Below are 17,234 nucleotides of genomic sequence, written 5' to 3'. Positions count from 1 at the left end.
AGAAATGGACTGAGGGACTGAATCAAGATCAGGTACTAATACCACTCTATAAAGCCTTAGTAACCTGGAATACACCTGGAATACGGCATCCAGTTTTGGTCACCACACAATAAAAAAGATGTTGGGACTCTAGAAAAGGTGCAGAGAAGAGCAGCAAAGATGATTAGGGGACTGGAGGCTAAAACATATGAAGAACAGTTACAGGAACCAGGCATGGCTAGTCTAGTGAAGAGGAGGACCAGGGGAGACATGCTAGCAGTATTCCAATATTTGAGGGGCTGTTAGGACGCTGAGCTTGTCGATCAGAAGATCGGCAGTTTGGCGGGTCGAATCCTGAGTGCCACGTAGCAGAGTGAGCGCCTGTTCCTCGTCCCAGCTTCTGCCAACCTAGCAGTTCGAAAGCACCTAAAAATGCAAGTAGAAAAATAGGGACCACTACAGTGGGAAGGTAACAGCGTTCCGTGCGCCTTTGGCGTCTAGTCATGCCGGCCACATGACCGCGGAGACGTCCTTGGACAAGCGCTGGCTCTTCGGCTTTGAAACGGAGATGAGCACCGGCCCCTAGAGTTGGAAACGACTAGCACGCATGTGTGGGGGAACCTTTACCTTTACCTTTACACAGAGAGGAGGGGATCAGCCTCTTTTCCAAAGCATCTGAAGGCCAGACAAGGAAAAACGGATGGAAGCTGATCAAGGAGAGATTCAAGCTAGAGATAAGGAGAAATTTTCTGACAGTGAGAACAATCAACCAAGGAAGCAGTTTGCCTTCAGAAGTTGTGGGAGCTTCATCACTGGAAGCTTTCAAGAAGAAACTGGGCAGCAGGGGTAGGCAACCTTGTCTCTTTTATGACTTGTGGACTTCAACTCCCAGAATTCCTGAGCCAGCCAGGAATTCTGGGAGTTGAAGTCCACAAGTCATAAAAGAGACAAGGTTGCCTACCCCCTGGTATAGGGTCTCCTGCTTGAGCAGGGGTTGGACTAGATGACCTACAAGGTCCCTTCCAACTCTGTTATTCTGTATTCTAAATTAGGCATTTCAATTAGTCCAATGGTTCTCTGCAAAATATCAGGATTTGGCCCTCCTCCCCCATCAGACAACCATGTACTATCACTTGCCATACAAGAGGGAGAAACCCTCTTATTTTAGCTTTTCCTGAAAATTTAGTTAACTTGACGTTCTTAAACAAATACAGTCGGTTGCCCTTCAAAATTCACACTTTTGCTGAATGTTGCAATGCAGTTTCTTGCTAGTTGAACAAGAATTAATGCAAGCCTATACAAGCAGTCCTCGACTTATGACCACAACTGAACCCAACATTTCTGTTGCTAACTGAAACATTTGTTAAGTGAATTTTGTTTCAATTTACGACCTTTCTTGTCACAGTTGCTGCAGTTGTTAAATTGGTAACATGGTTGTTAAGTGAAGCTAGTTCTCCCGTTGACTTTGCTTGTCAGAAGGTTGCCAAAGGGGATCACATGGCCCTGGGACACTAAAACAGTCGTAAATGTGAACCAGTTCCCAAGCGTCTGAATTTTGATCATGTGACCATGGGGATGCTGCAATGGTCAGAAGGGTGAAAAACATCATGTCACTTTTTCCAGGGCTGTTTTAACTTTGAACAGTCATTAAGTGAACTTTGTAAGCCGAGGACTACCTGTCTACATCGGAAAAATGGACACCCACAAATGTGTTTACATGTAAAAAAAAATCACATTTTTTTAATTATTGAAAAATCATCAGCATCGTTTTCATCATCATCAAATATTCACACAGAAAAACCTGTTAGGAAAGCATGAAAGCAGAATTGTAAATTATCAAGGCCCTGAGGGCGGGGGTGGGGGGTGGGAGTCAAACCAATGAGAAATAGGAAAGAATTAGATTGAAGAACTGCAGAAACAGGATACAGAGGACAACTCCCTAAATGATAGATTGGTTGGGACCTAAACTTTCTTCTCCCCCCCCCCTACCTTTTAGAAGAATCAGTATGAGATAAGATAGAACAGATAGGCTGGGTCCACACATGAATCCAGGAGCCACCAAAATGGGGTCCGAAGAACAAACAAAGCTGGCTCCATTCACAGAATGCGCCATTCCAAAACAAATTCCATCGTTGCTACCTGGAATAAGCAACGAAGAATAAACCAAGTTGGCCCCATCCACAGAACGCACCACTCCAAAACAAATCACACCGTTGCAACAGTGTGATTCACCCTGGAACAACACACTCTGTGGACGAAACCAACCCAGTCCATTCATTGGGACCACACCTTGGCAACTCATGGATTCATGCGCGAACCCAGCCCATCTGTTCTATCTTTTTTTTTTTGTGTGTACAAGTTTTATTAATTTTTTAATTTTACATTCAGGTGTTTATGAAGCAATACGGAGGTTGGGTAGTCAAAAGTAAACAATAGCAAATAACAAATTATTTGTATACAGCTCAAGTTACGTCAACAAAGATTCCCTCTCCGATTCCCTTAGCTGTAACATAATCAAATTAGTCAAATCAATACATTTCTAATTGTGACAGAATCAATTAGAAAAATTTTCAATATATGTTCACTTATACATATCCATGTCCTGTTTTTAAGCTTTACCTAATTGCAATAGACTATTCCAGAATACCCTATAATATATAAAAGAAAACTTAATTTTTGGGTAACCCACATTTCCCTATTTCATTAAAAAGTAATTATCCTGTCTACAGTACTTACATTGTTCATTTCAATACATTCTTTTTTTTGCAAGTAAATTCTATTTATCATCTTAATAGTTCACCAATTATTACAAAAAATATCTTTCCTCTTAAAGGCTGGCTGGGTATCCCTTTAAGGAAGAATTCACAGGCTCTTCTGCTGTACTTTTTTTAACCTTTGCTCGGAATGTCACCAACGGAAGAGGATGACTACTCCAGGCGGAAGATGTCCAATGGGAATGTGGATGTGGGAGAATGCCCAGTGTTTCCCAACTCTTGTTGCTGGTCTTAAATGTAGAGATCCAGGGGTTTTTTTAGGTGTGAAGTAGATTACGTTTAATGCAGTGATCCAAAGTATTGGCATAGCAAAGAGCAGGTGGTTTCGAGTTGTTTGTTTTTTTAATTCACTTACCAGCATCAGGGAGTGCCAACTTCTTCCTGGATGAAGAAGACTAGATGCCATCAGATAGGTAATTCCCAAGGTAGAAAGCTCCCAGAGCCCACATCCCGACAACCTGCAACTTCTAGGTAATCTTCCTAACTGCTAAGCTCTTCACAGCTTTAGGTCCTTCCTTTTCTCCCACCCACAACCCAGGAGGAAATTGTCTGGCTGGAAAACAAACCCACACGTACAGTTGGCCAAATGAAGTCCCACCCCCTTTGGTTGGAAACAGCACCAACGGAAGCATTTGTGTCCAATGCAAATTGGAGCTGTGGGCAGGATCTGAGTCTAGGTGGGACCTCAGGGACAAAGAAGACCCATTCTCTTGATACACAGTGAACAGGCCGGTGGTGATGAGGATGAGAAAAGGCATCAACCTTGCTACTCACTTCACCTGCCACCTCAGTGTATGTTGGGGGAAAGGCAAATGCTGGATGAAAGGATGGGACTCCATACATGCCTGTGTGACGTCAGCCTAATACCTTCACCCAATTTATGATCTATCCCACTTGTTATGTACTGGGTTCGTTGCTTCAATGACGAGACGAGGCGAGTGAGTTCAACAAAGATCATTGTTTATTGCTTGCAGGAACTGAACTGAGAAACCGGGCTGCGAATGCAGCAATTTATACCCTGACCTCTAGGCGGCGGCCAATAGGTTTAAAGCAACCTATTGCCGCCCTCGAGGCAGCCAATGGCGGCGCTGGAGACAGGTTGTCTGAGGAGCTGGGAGCCATTAGACAGCTTTCTGGCTTAAGCAACCTTTCAGTAATTAACCCATGTGATGTTCCCTTAACAAGACAAAGCCCAATACATTACACCACTCGTGCCTTCTTTCAAGGGTTTCATGCAGACCACAACCTCCCCATTCCAAATAATGTCGTCTTCTCCTAATTGCTACAACTGGTTGTCCTTTCATTTGGGAGTAGAATAGTCCTGCTCTTCTGAGGCCGGTCAACTGAGAATGAAGGGAACTGGGATCACATCTGTCAGAGAACCTTTTGACTGGAGAAGCTTGCTTTGGAGTCATAAGCAGGTTCTCCTGCTTTGAGGGTTATTTTTCAAAGAACATTTATGGGACTGTACGTTTCAAAAAAAGACTTTTTGAGAAAAGAACGGGCCTAATAAGTTAACTCAAGATTGGAGAGGATCAATCTTAATGTAAAGGTAAAGGTAAAGGTTCCCCCGCACATGCGTGCTAGTCGTTTCCAACTCTAGGGGCCGGTGCTCATCTCCATTTCAAAGCTGAAGAGCCAGCGCTTGTTCGAGGACGTCTCCGTGGTCATGTGGCCGGCACGACTAGACGCCAAAGGCGCACAGAACGCTGTTACCTTCCCACCGTAGTGGTCCCTATTTTTGTACTTGCATTTTTACATGCTTTCGAACTGCTAGGTGGGCAGAAGCTGGGACGAGGAACAGGCGCTCACTCTGTTACGCGGCACTCGGGATTCGACCCACCAAACTGTTGACCTTCTGATCAACAAGCTCAGCTTCCTAACCCACTGAGCCACTGATTAATGTACCTCCACCCAAACTCCAATATTTCTTGGTGCTCTTGAATTAAAGAAAGCCTTTTGTTAAAACCTGAAATTGTACTCCAGGTTTCTTCAAGGTTCGTCCAGCCAGTTTTTCTTATTGCGGAAGTTCTCAGCTAGCATGGCTAACAGCTAGGAATTCTGGGTGATGTTGCTTCAACACATCCAGAGGACACCAGGTTGGATAAAGCTACTGTATGTTAAAGGCTCAGCAAAGGGAAACTGAACAGTCACAATCCGCATTTATGATTCCTACTCCCTGGCAGCTATCTGTCTAGCTCTGTACACATGAGAAGGAACAAAGACATCCATTGTGCTGCACAATTATGTAGTAGCCTTGTTTGTCCTTTGTAAACAGGACTTACCTTCCATGAAGCAAAATTAACTGAGTTTGTTTACAACAGCTACTATATAAAAGCTAAAACATATGAAGAACCGTTGCAGGAATTGGTTAGGTCTAGTTTAATGAAAAGAAGGACTAGGGATGACATGATAGCAGTGTTCCAATGTCTCAGGGGCTGCCACAAAGAAGAGGGGGTCAAGCTATTCTCCAAAGCGCCTGAAGGCAGGACAAGAAGCAATGGATGGAAACTAATCAAGGAGAGAAGCAACCTAGAACTAAGGAGAAATTTCAGGACAGTTAGAACAATTAATCAGTGGAACGACTTGCCTCAGGAAATTTGGGATGCTCTGACACTGGAGATTTTAAAGAAGAGATTGGTCAGAGATTTGACTGAAATGGTACAGGATTTCCTGCTTGAGCAGAGGTTGGACTAGACTAGAAGACCTCCAAGGTCCCTTTCAACTCTGTTATTCTGTTATATATATTACTAGTAGTCTTTAGTCTCCTTTATTTTAGTATAAAATTCTTTTTTCCAATTAACTCCTGTTCCCATTCTTTCTGATTCTTTCTTGCCATATAAAGCCCTTCCATTCACTAATATAGAGTTGCATTTAACTATTTTTGCATCTGCATCTCCTTTCTCTTTCTCCCCCCCCCCCAACTTGGTATGCTTGAAATATACTTGAAAGGAAATCCACAGCTTAGCATGAACTTTTACTGTGTAAAAATTCCCCTGATTCCATTGTCCAATCTTTCTGCGCATAAAGACAGCCACATTTGCACCTGCTCTACTCTCTAGGACTCGCTCACAATTAGGTTTTATATATATTAGGGACGTGGTGGCTCAGTGGGCTAGGACGCTGAGCTTGTCGATCAGAAGGTCGGCAGTTTGGCGGGTCGAATCCCGAGTGCCGCGTAACAGAGTGAGCGCCTGTTACTCGTCCCAGCTTCTGCCAACCTAGCAGTTCGAAAGCACGTAAAAATGCAAGTAGAAAAATAGGGACCACTACGGTGGGAAGGTAAGAGCGTTCCGTGCGCCTTTGGCGTCTAGTCATGCTGGCCACATGACCACGGAGACGTCCTTGGACAAGCGCTGGCTCTTCGGCTTTGAAAACGGAGATGAGCACCGGCCCCTAGAGTTGGAAACGACTAGCACGCATGTGCGGGGGAACCTTTACCTTTACATATATATATATATATATATGAACACACACAAACACAATACTGATTTGCTCTCCTTAAACCTGCTACACTTTTTGACTAGATGGGAAAAGGAGAATAAACCAATTAAGAGACAAAAAGATAGAGATATCAGGAAAGAAGAGAAAAAAAGCAAATTCTTCTCCCCTCCCTAATTTGACATTTTAAAAACATGAGCAAACCTCAGAGAGCTGAGGACTGAAATAACGATCTGTGTGAGTGTATTGGCTCCAAAACGCATTGAATTACATTCCCATTGAAATGCAAATGAAATTAATTTTTCCCCTTGTGTAGCAGGAGGAGAAAGGATGAGTCAAAGAAGAAGAAGGGGGTGGGGGGAAATGGAAGAAAAATTAAGTAGAATATCTACAAGCAAAATCCCTCAGAAAGGGAGGTCAGTTCCAGCTTCTTTGTTTTCAGCCTTTTTTTATTGGGGGGGCTTTTCTTTATTGCAGCCTTTTCTATTAAAAGAAAAGGCTGTCACAGAGAAAGAAGGGATCAACCTATTTTTCCAAACTACCTGAGGGCAGGACAAGAAGTAACGGATGGAAACTAATCAAGGAGAGACTCAGCAACCTAGAATTAAGGAGAAGTTTCCTGACAATGAGAACAATTAGTCAGTGGAAAGTCTTGCCTTCAGAGGTTGTGGGTGCTCCATTCCGGGAGGTTTTTAAGAAGAGATTGGACAACCATTTGTCTGGAATGGTATAGGGCAGGGGAAGGCAACCATGGCTCTTTTATGACTCCTGGACTTCAACTCCCAGAATTCCTGAGCCAGCATGGCTCAGCTTAGAATCCTCTCCGTTTTCCCTCAGCATAGCTGGCTCAGGAATTCTGGGAGTTGAAGTCCACGAGTCATAAAAGAGCCAAGGTTGCCTACCCCTGGTATAGGGCCTCCTGTTTGCGCAGGGGGGTTGGATTAGAAGACCACCAGGATTCCTTCCAATGGTTTTACTCTATGCTCTACAGGTGAAACTCAAAAAATTAGAATATCGTGCAAAAGTTCATTTATTTCAGTAATGCAACTTAAAAGGGGAAACTAATGTATGAGATAGACTCATTACATGCAAAGCAAGATAGTTCAAGCCGTGATTTGTCATAATTGTGAAGACTATGGCGTACAGCTCATGAAAACCCCAAATCCACAATCTCAGAAAATTAGAATATTACATACAATCAATAAAACAAGGAGTGTACATAGAACAATATCGGACCTCTGAAAAGTATAAGCATGCATATGTACTCAGTACTTGGTTTGGGCCCCTTTTGCAGCAATTACTGCCTCAATACGGCGTGGCACGGAAGCTATCAGCCTGTGGCACTGCTGAGGTGTTATGGAAGACCAGGATGCTTCAATAGCGGCCTTCAGCTCTTCTGCATTGTTCAGTCTCATGTCTCTCATCTTTCTCTTGGCAATGTCCCACAGATTCTCTTTGCGGTTCAGGTCAGGTGAGTTTGCTGGCCAATCAAGCACAGTAATCTCACGGTCATTGAACCAGGTTTTGATGCTTTTGGCAGTGTGGGCAGGTGCCAAGTCCTGCTGGAAAATGAAGTCAGCATCTCCATAAAGCTCGTCTGCAGAAGGAAGCATGAAGTGCTCCAAAATCTCCTGGTAGACGGCTGTGTTGACCCTGGATTTAATGAAGCACAGTGGACCAACACCAGCAGATGACATGGCTCCCCAGATCAACACAGACTGTGGAAACTTCACACTGGACTTCAAGCATCTTGCAGTGTGTGCCTCTCCATTCTTCCTCCAGACTCTGGGTCCTTGGTTTCCAAATGAGATGCAAAAGTTGCTCTCATCAGAAAAGAGGACTTTGGACAACTGAGCAACAGACCAGGTCTGTTTTTCTTTAGCCCAGGTAAGACGCTTCTGACGTTGTTTGTTGTTCAGGAGCGGCTTGACAAGTGGAATATGACATTTCAAGCCCATGTCCAGGATCCGTCTGTGTGTGGTGCCTCTTGATGCACTGACTCCAGCCTCAGTCCACTCCTTGTGAAAGTCCCCAACACTTTTGAATGGCCTTTTCCTGACAATCCTCTCCAGGCTGTGGTCATCCCTGCTTCTTGTGCACCTTTTTCTTCCACACACTTCCCTTCCACATAACTTTCTATTAATGTGCTTTGATACAGCACTTGGGGAACATCCAACTTCTTTTGCAATTACCTTTTGAGGCTTTCCCTCCTTACGGAGGGTATCAATGATGGTTTTCTGCACAACTTGTCAGGTCAGCAGTCTTCCCCATGATTGTGATTCCTACTGAACCAGACTGAGACCATTTAAAGGCTCAGGAACCCTTTGCCGGTGTTATAGCTTAATTAGCTGATTAGAGTGGGACACTTTGAGCCTAGAATATTGCACCTTTTCACAATATTCTAATTTTCTGAGATTGTGGATTTGGGGTTTTCATGAGCTGTACGCCATAATCATCACAATTATGACAAATCACGGCTTGAACTATCTTGCTTTGCATGTAACGATTCTATCTCATATATTAGTTTCCGCTTTTAAGTTGCATTACTGAAATAAATGAACTTTTGCACGATATTCTAATTTTTCTAGTTTCACCTGTATAAAAGGTAAAGATTCAAAGTAAAATCAACTCTTGGTGAAAACACAAGTGCTCCATCTAGTTCTCTTGACAAAAAGTGCTGGCTTTCACCTTCTAAAGGCTGCGTCCCTTTATATTCTGCTTGGTACTCAGGCAATTGCAAGGCAACCTCCTTTAGAAAGAGCTCGTCCTTCTGGTACATGAAACTCAGGAGGGTTATTTTATCAAAGGAGCGGAGCTGGAGATGTAGTTTCTACAAATCAGTCTCCTGCCCTCATCATGGTGGCACCTCTTGTCCCAGAAAACATCCAAGAACTGTTTCAATTCATGTAGGAAGTACAGTAGCATGCTCTGACAACAGTTCTGGATTTTTGCTTGATTTTTTTTAAAAAACAAATGCTTTTATGGATTTCACATGTTGCTAACTGCCCTGAATCAGTTGGAGTAGCAGTCTATAATGATGACAGATGGATGGATGGATGGATAGATGGATGGATGGGAGTGGGCTTGCCTTTGTCATCTTCTGGGAGGCTTTTGCAACTTTCCAGTTGAGCTTACATCCTGGATTTCCTAGTAGTCTACCATCAAAGTACTAATAGAGCCCATGCTGCTTTAGCTTCTCTTCAGTCTGCCAAGATTGGTTAGATGCAGTTACCTGCGTTGGAAAGTAGCTTTCTATCTATGCCACCCTTCTAACTGTAATATTTTCTTCTTTTTCTATCACTTTCCTAACCCCATTCTGTCTTCTGCCACTGCATGCCATCCCCCATCAATCCAAATGGCTTGCTGGTGGAGTCTGTCTTGTAAAAGTGAAGGAGGCAGTACGGACAGCTCGGTTTGACGCCTGAGGAGAAGAGGGTCCATGTGGCAGAGAGACCGTATGAAATGGAGAAACCCACCTGATTTCTCCATTCCATTCTTGGATCCCCAAGCAAAATGCAAAGGTTTTCAAGAAATAATTTCACAGAAAAGGACGAAGGATGGTTTGAGAGGTACTTGAATGGATAATAGTAGGATAGGAAGGAAGGTGCAAGCATGAAGAAGACAGTCCTCAAAGTTAGTTCTGACCAGGAGATGGAAGCACACAATTAAACCTATCTTCCATTCACACAATGCAGCCAGCTATCTAGGCTGCTTTAATTAGGCAACAAAACAGGGTGTTTATTTATTTATTTATTTTTTAGCAAACATGTCATTTAAATAAATGCTTCATAAATTCTTTTTATCACTGGCCCTTTTATTGTAAGATCATCAACATCACTCCCAGGAAGAAAATTTGGGAATAACAAGATAATGAGAACTGTGGAGGTATTCAGGATCAAGCTGATGTATTGATTCTGGATCAAGCTGATGTATTGTGATTAATCCCCTTGTTAAGACCTCTGTGCTTGGTCTGTATAAACAGATGCTATCACTGTCAACAGCCCTTTTCCAGATAGCAGAACTCGTGGAAACATCTTTTATCATCTAGAAATACCTTTATTTGCATGCAGAGTAGATTACAGCAGATGAGGTGCATTAAGATGATATTTGGACGGTATTCCCAAGGTCAAAAGATTGTAATGACTCACAGTCTGCACGTGAAATGAAGCAGCATGTGAATCTGCCGGTTATGGAGGAGATCAGGCATGGAGCCAAGAAGAAGAAGCAAGTTAGCTCAGAAAGAGGGAAATACATCACAAAGAGGGAGGGATTGACTGGCCCATTAGCATAATATATAATTTCCCAAACAGCCACGTGGTGGCAGCACAGGAGGACATGGCACCGGAGTCGTTCTTAGTACCATCTGCACTCAGAACCTGAACTTCTGAAAGGAATCTGACCAGAGCTTCTTCCGACGTGGTGTCTTCCATGAATATAGGCCTACAATTTTGAGAATCCACAGAGTCCACACTGGCTGGGGGGTTATGGATATAGCTGCTGCTGATTACTCACAGTTGTTGGCCCATACTAGCTGGGAATCCCAGGAGTTGTAGTTCCAACACATCCAGAAGTTAGTTGAACTTGAGAAGTGTGAATTTGAGAGGCAGAAGGCCTGTGGATTTTTTGATGCTGAAGAACAACCCACAAGTCCAATTCAAGACTCAGTTCTCCTTTGGGGAAATTTTTGGAGAATCTACTGAGAGGGCAATCAAGGTTTGGGCGAGGTAGTAAGTGCTCATGTACAGGATGCGGGTAAGAGGATGGGAGGTGCAGAATATGTCATAGCCAACCAGCAGATCAGACACAAGGAAGATCAAGCTGCCCACTGAAGCCAGCCCTTTGGAGCAAGACAGTGCGCGCCAGGCCATAACGCCGAGGAGGCCCGAGTAAAACAGCACTGCCCATACGTAGAAACCTGACAAACAGGGCAGCAGGATCACCACGTAACCCACAGCCCCGAGTCCCTCGATGACCAGGAAGATGAGAGGTTGAAGGGGAGTCAGGCCAAAGGCTGTGATGTAGCAGATGTGGCAGATGGCAAAGGCACCCATTCCTGTAAGGGGAGAAAAGGCAAGCGAATGAAAAACAGCCACATGGGCTGCATTGCTCCCTCAAGATCTGCCACCACCAGTTCAGTCACTCTGGCAGCCTCCGCTGGCTTGTTACCTCAGATGCACAGGATTATTCTGTAATTGCTGCTTGCTAAGCCAAGAAAAGGCACTCTGAATATGACCTACTAAATTGCTTCATTCAGTCTTGGACTATTATCTACCTTCTGTCCCCAATTTGATGCCTAAGTGCTCTTTTCAACTGGGAAAGAAAAGATACAGGCACAGCAGGGCTAAAAGGTAGTTATGTTTATTCCGGATAAATATTGAATGCCTTACTTTCTAATGCATGCTCCAAAAAGGAAGAACGTGACCCAGGCTGCCTGTTTCTTGAAGACTGTATTATTGTGTTTTGGGGTCTCACTTTCTCCTTTCCCCCTTAACTGAAAGCTCCCTGACAAAAATGGTCTTTCTTTTGCATTCCTTTTTTCACCAACAAACATATTGCCGAAGCTGTTTATGGCCTCCTCAAATCCTCAATTTATCTTGTTAATATTTTAGGGGTGGGGGCTGGCCAGGGGGCACATTTACCAAAAACTAGATTGCAGACCAGCTTCCATATTTATTTCTAAGACTGTTCAAAGATATTCTTGGAAATAAAGACAATATTTTACGTGGGTGAATGCTTTGAACAGTACCGGTAGTCCTCGACGTAAGATCATCCATTTAACAACTGTTAATGGGCACTGAAAAAAGTGACTTGCAACAAGGCCTCACACTTAAAACCGGTACTTACACTTACAACCATCATAGCATACCTGCAGTCATGTGATTACGATTTTGGGGATTTGCAACTGGCATGTATTTATGACAGTTGCAGTCTCCCAGGGCCACCTGATCACCATTTGTGATACTCCCAAGGGGCTTTTATCAAGCAAAATCAATCTGGATATGCTTAAGGACTAGAGGCATTTGCTTAACAATGGTAGTACAAAAAGTTGTAAAATCAGGTGCAACTGAATGACTGCCTTGCTTAGTGATGGAAGTTCACAGCTGTAGTCCTAAGCTGAGGACTACCTATATCCATTTAACATCGGATGGGGCAGAGGGATAAGCGGCAACCAAGAGATGTATCTATGACACCAGGTTGAAACCCATAAACTGCCTTTGACAGGGTTAAAAGTGTCCATCAAAAAGTACCCTTGATGTCTCCCTCAATCTATTAACATAACAAACTACCCCAACCAGCTACTATTGAAAGTTTACCTCAGAACTTTCCCTTCCATGCATTAGCTACCTATTCATCTCTAAAGGTAAAGCAGCCTAGTTTTACCACACTTTTAATTTTAAGAGGTGCAATTTATATACATTATTTGTTTCAATGGTATGTGCATAATTTTATTTTTTATTTTAAAAAAAACTTGGATAGGTGAACATTTCTTGTTTTATCTTAATCTACAGATTGGGATTTCTCAAGGTTTAAGGCAGGCTGAATTCCCCTGCCTGTTTGGGCAAGAATGAGACCAATCTTTCCCAGTCTGGTACCTTCCAGCTGTGCCAGATCCCAGGGCCCATAATTGTCAGCCACTCCAAAGACAATCAAGTCTCCAACTGCGACACCTGGAGCGGATGTGCTATTAACATTGTCTTTCTATTTACATGACTGTAAGGAACAACTAGTTCAGGGGTCTTCAAACTTGGCCCTTTTATGACTTGTGGACTTCAACTCCCAGAATTCCTCAGCCAGCAAAGCTGAATTAGGAGATATACAACTCTACAAACCAGTTCTGTGCATTGTCCTCCTCCATATTTCCTCCCAGATTTTTTTTTTTTGGAAAATTTATATAGCCGCCTCTATCTTACAATAAATATATCTTTAGATTTTTATTTCTTCTCATGGCGCTTGTGATATGCATTTAGCTGGCTCCCTCATGTGGTAGGAATTGGTATTAGACACGACAAAGCAAATTACAGGTACAGTAGTTCTTGACTTACAACCGCAACTGAGCCCCAAATTTCCACTGCTAAACAAGGCAGCTGTTAATTTTGCCCCATTTTGCGACCCTACTCACCCCAGTTGTTGAGTGAACCCCAGCAGGTGTTAAGTTAGTACCACGATTGCTAAGTGAATCTGGCTTCCCCATTGACCTTGCTTGTCAGAAGGTCGGAAAATGGCGATCACATGACCCCGGGAAACTGCAGCCATCATAAATATGAGCCTGTTGCCAAGTGACTGAGCTTTGATCACGTGACCCTGGGGATGTTTCAGTGGTCATGTGAAAAACGGCCACAGGTCAACTTTCTCGGTGCCGCTGTAACTTCAAATGGTCGCTAAATGAATGGTTGTAAGTCAAGGACTATCTGTATTGGCTTTTCTGCTTCTCAGATGGTGGCATGATGCTTTGTTTTTATGCCAGGTCTTCCCAGCCTTGCTCTCGTTTCATCCCTAGCCCATCTCTGAGCTATTTGCAGCCATCTTTAGCTTTCTGGTTTTAAAGTGATATTTCTCATCTTCTTCCTACACAGTTGTTGCTCTGGAAATTGTCTAGGCATGCTTCCCTAAGGATGTTGTTAAAGATGTGTTCAACAGTTGGGCTCCTGCCCCTGCGCACTGCCCTCCTCATGACCACGTTGGTTTAGCTTGCAGGAGGGACCAGACATCTTGGCTCCCCAGAGACATCTGCCCCCATAAGGCCTGGCTGCCATGTCATTCTGGGCACCATAAATATCCTTGTTTAGAAGACTCAACATGTTGAAATCTGTGTTTAGAAATCAGCATTTATGCTTTTGAGAGAGCATTGGTCCTGTGCTGCATGGAAAGTCACTTCAAGCTGGAAAAGAAATGTGCCTTCTGCTATTTCTGGATTTCTGTCCCCAGTGAGTGCATTAGATTTTTTTTCCCCCTCTTCAGTCAGGACCTTCACTGAGGCACACTAGTCCTTTTGTTCTTTTCGTCACTTTGTATGTGTGTGTGTGTGTGTGTGTGTGTGGTACTGTTGTGTCTAAGCACAGCTACTTGCAGGTTCTGCCAACATACAGACAGACACTGATAGCCCTGTATTTGTGGGCAATAGTTAATGATGATGCTCATTGTTCATTGACTGCTTCCTCCTCCAGGTCTATGACCTGCTAATCAGGCTGCTTTAGGACCTGTGTTTAATGCACTCTGAAAAAAGCACTCAAGCCATGTTCAGAAATGGCCCAGGTAATGAGGTGGAACATCTCCCCACCTGCAATCTGTTAGTTGGGGAATTTGACAGGTAGTTAAGTTGGCTAAGCATTCCAATAAATTCATCTAGCCCAGGGGTGTCAAACTGCTGGCCCGCGGGCTAGATGCGTCATGCGGAAGCCGCACCTACCCTATTGCCGGCAATGGCAAAGCCGTCCTGATATGTTCCGCGATGTCACATGATGTCGCGGGTTTGACATGTCTGATTAGTAGTTTTCCCTTTAAGCAGGGAAGTGAAACCAGGGAAATCCTACAATTCCTTTGCTTAACTTTTCCTGCATTAAAACAGTACCATTTGCTGTCCTAATTACCAAGACAAAATTGGCAATGAAGGCAGCATAATTTATTAGTAGATTTTTATCCTGCCCTTGTAATATATAACTCAAGGCAGCAATCATACCTACTATTCCTTCCTCCTGTTTTTCCCACCATAACTCTTGAGAGGGGTTGGGTTGAGTAAGTGAGTGACTGGCCCAAAGCCCCCAGCCATCTGGCTTTCATGCCTAAGATAGGACTAGAATTCTCAGAATCCTGGCTTCTTGGCCAGCACCTTAACCATTAGACTAAATTGACTCTGTTTATGTCAGTATATTTTTTCCTGCCAGATCATGGATAGGAGAAAAGCACTTTATTGTGTGTCTGACTGTTCCCTCAGTAGATCCAGGCTTTGAGGCTGAACAGTTATTCTCCGGGTTGTCTTTGACAACAATGATCACATACGTAAATTATGTACAAGCACCCACGTAGACACTTCTAAAATAAACACCAGCATCAATCAGCATACAGGAATTATGGTTCTCCAGATGTTATTGAATTGCAGTTCCCATTGATCAATATGGACTATGGGGAAAGGTGCTGGAATCTGTAGGTCAGCAATAGTGTAGCTACAGGACCATGGATGTCCATCTCTGAGGGAGATTGTTCAAACAACAGGTAGGATGAAAAATAGCAGACAATAATTGCTAGCAAGGTAATAGATGCAACAACAATAGGTGAACAAAATACCAAATCCAGCCTAAACATCTGGCTCATGAACTACAATGCAATACTATAAGTGTGCTTACTTTTCATCTACAACTGTTGGGAGATAAGGAATCGTACCCATGCAAAGTAATGGCTCTTTCGATTTGGTGATTAAGCCACTGAAATCATTGAAACCAATCCCGAATTCTAGCCCAGATGTTTCCCCAACAGTGTCATAAACCTTCAAACACCGTACCTTGAAGGAAGAACTTTGGCCATACCAAACAGGCATCTCCCACACATGCAAACAAGAGACCATAGAAAATCCACCGGGAATACGGTTTGAAGACACTTCCATGTTTGGACTGACTGGCCACAAAGAACACCAGGGAGAAGGTGGGCAAGCATTTTATGACAGTGCTCTGCAAGCTGGACTCAGGAAGCAAAAGAACGAAATAGATGGTGCTGGAGACAAAAAATGGCAGGAGCCTAAGCAGCATGGTTCTCCTCTAAGATAGGACAAGGAGGAAGAGGGAGAAAGAAGAAAAAAAGAAATGTAATACATACATACATACATATATATATATATATATATATATATATATATATATATATATATATATATATATATATATATATATATATATATATGTTTTCTGAGGTTTTCACGGGTGCCTGTATGTGGATCCTTGGTTTTTCGGGTTTTTCCCCGCGTAGAACTAGAGGTGTAGGCGCAACGTTTCGACGGAATCCCATCCGTCATCATCAGGCTTTAGCTTCCTTCTTCTGGGAGAAGCATGTGGCTGTTTGTTCCTCTTTTTTAAACTGCCAGAGGGGGTGTGTTCTGTGGAGGTGTGCTCTGATTGGGTAGGGGACCAAGTGTGTTCTGATTGGGTGGGAGTGTGTTTTGAATGGTGGGTGTGTTCTGATTGGGTGGGGGGGTGTTCTGAGTGGATGGGCTGGTCTCAGCTGCCAGCTCCAGACCTGAGCTGGTGAGTTGTGCTGCTTTTGTTCGGCTTCGTGTTTGTGGTGGTGCCATGTTTTTATAGTGGGTGTCAGTTTGCTTATTGTGTGGTTTGGAGGGGTTTAGAGTGGCTGATGTTGCAGCTGTAGTTAGGTTTCTGTTTTGTGGTTGTGTGTCTTTATCGTTGTGGGTTCGGATTTGCTTTTTGAATGGTTGTGTGGTGGTGATGTCATGTGATGTTATCATGAGTTTGGGTCTGGTATCATTCTTGGTGGTTGGGCCTCGTCTGTCAATCAAGGCGGGTTTCCAAATGGCTGGTAGACGAGAGGTATCATCTCGTTTATTCATGCTGTGGGGGCGTTTTTCTATCTCAATGGCTTCTCTGATTATTCTGTTGTTAAAATGTTCAATTTTGGCAATAGTTTTGGTTTTTTTAAAATCAATTTCATGTCCCGTGGCTTCAAAGTGTTGGACCAGGGATGAAGTTTGTTCTCCCTTTCTGAGTGAGTTTTTGTGCTCTTCAATGCGTGCACTTATTCTTCTGTTGGTCTGTCCGATGTATGTGGTGGGGCAGGTGGTGCATGGGATTTCGTATACTCCTTGGTTTTCTAACCCAATTATGTCCTTGGGGTTTCTTAGGATGGTGGATATTTTTCTGTCTGTGTAGAATGCTGTTTTGATGTTGTGTTTTTGGAGGACCTTGCTGATTCGGTCTGTGGTCCCTTTTAAGTATGGGAGGAGGGCTTTGCCATTTTCTTGTTCTCTGTCTTGGGTTTTTGTGGGTGTCTCTCTTCGGATTAAGTTGGTAATCGTGTTTCTTCGGAATCCATTGGCTG

General features: G+C 43.5%; 2 protein-coding genes across 2 annotated transcripts in view; both read right to left on the bottom strand.

Moving 5' to 3' along the window:
• Window positions 1–10,624, bottom strand: part of PTPRH (protein tyrosine phosphatase receptor type H) — a gene marked incomplete at both ends in the record, with an annotated part of 65,026 nt that extends 54,402 nt beyond the window's left edge. Inside the window, one exon of the mRNA XM_083378831.1 lies at window positions 10,537–10,624. Coding sequence (XP_083234957.1) covers window positions 10,537–10,624 — 88 coding nt within the window. The remainder of the gene's footprint in view (window positions 1–10,536) is intronic.
• TMEM86B (transmembrane protein 86B) lies at window positions 9,950–15,934 on the bottom strand (the record flags this gene model as incomplete). The annotated part of the gene is made up of 2 exons (XM_083378830.1): window positions 9,950–11,304; window positions 15,691–15,934. 2 exons carry the CDS (start codon window positions 15,932–15,934, stop codon window positions 10,856–10,858), a joined length of 693 nt encoding a protein of 230 aa, XP_083234956.1. The 3' UTR covers window positions 9,950–10,855.
• Window positions 15,935–17,234: the final 1,300 nt, after the last annotated feature.

Source organism: Vipera ursinii, assembly GCF_947247035.1.
Source record: "Vipera ursinii genome assembly, chromosome: Z".
Classification (NCBI taxonomy): domain Eukaryota; kingdom Metazoa; phylum Chordata; class Lepidosauria; order Squamata; family Viperidae; genus Vipera; species Vipera ursinii.
Note: the sequence above shows the minus strand (reverse complement) of the source record. Positions and strands in the feature narration are given on the sequence as shown.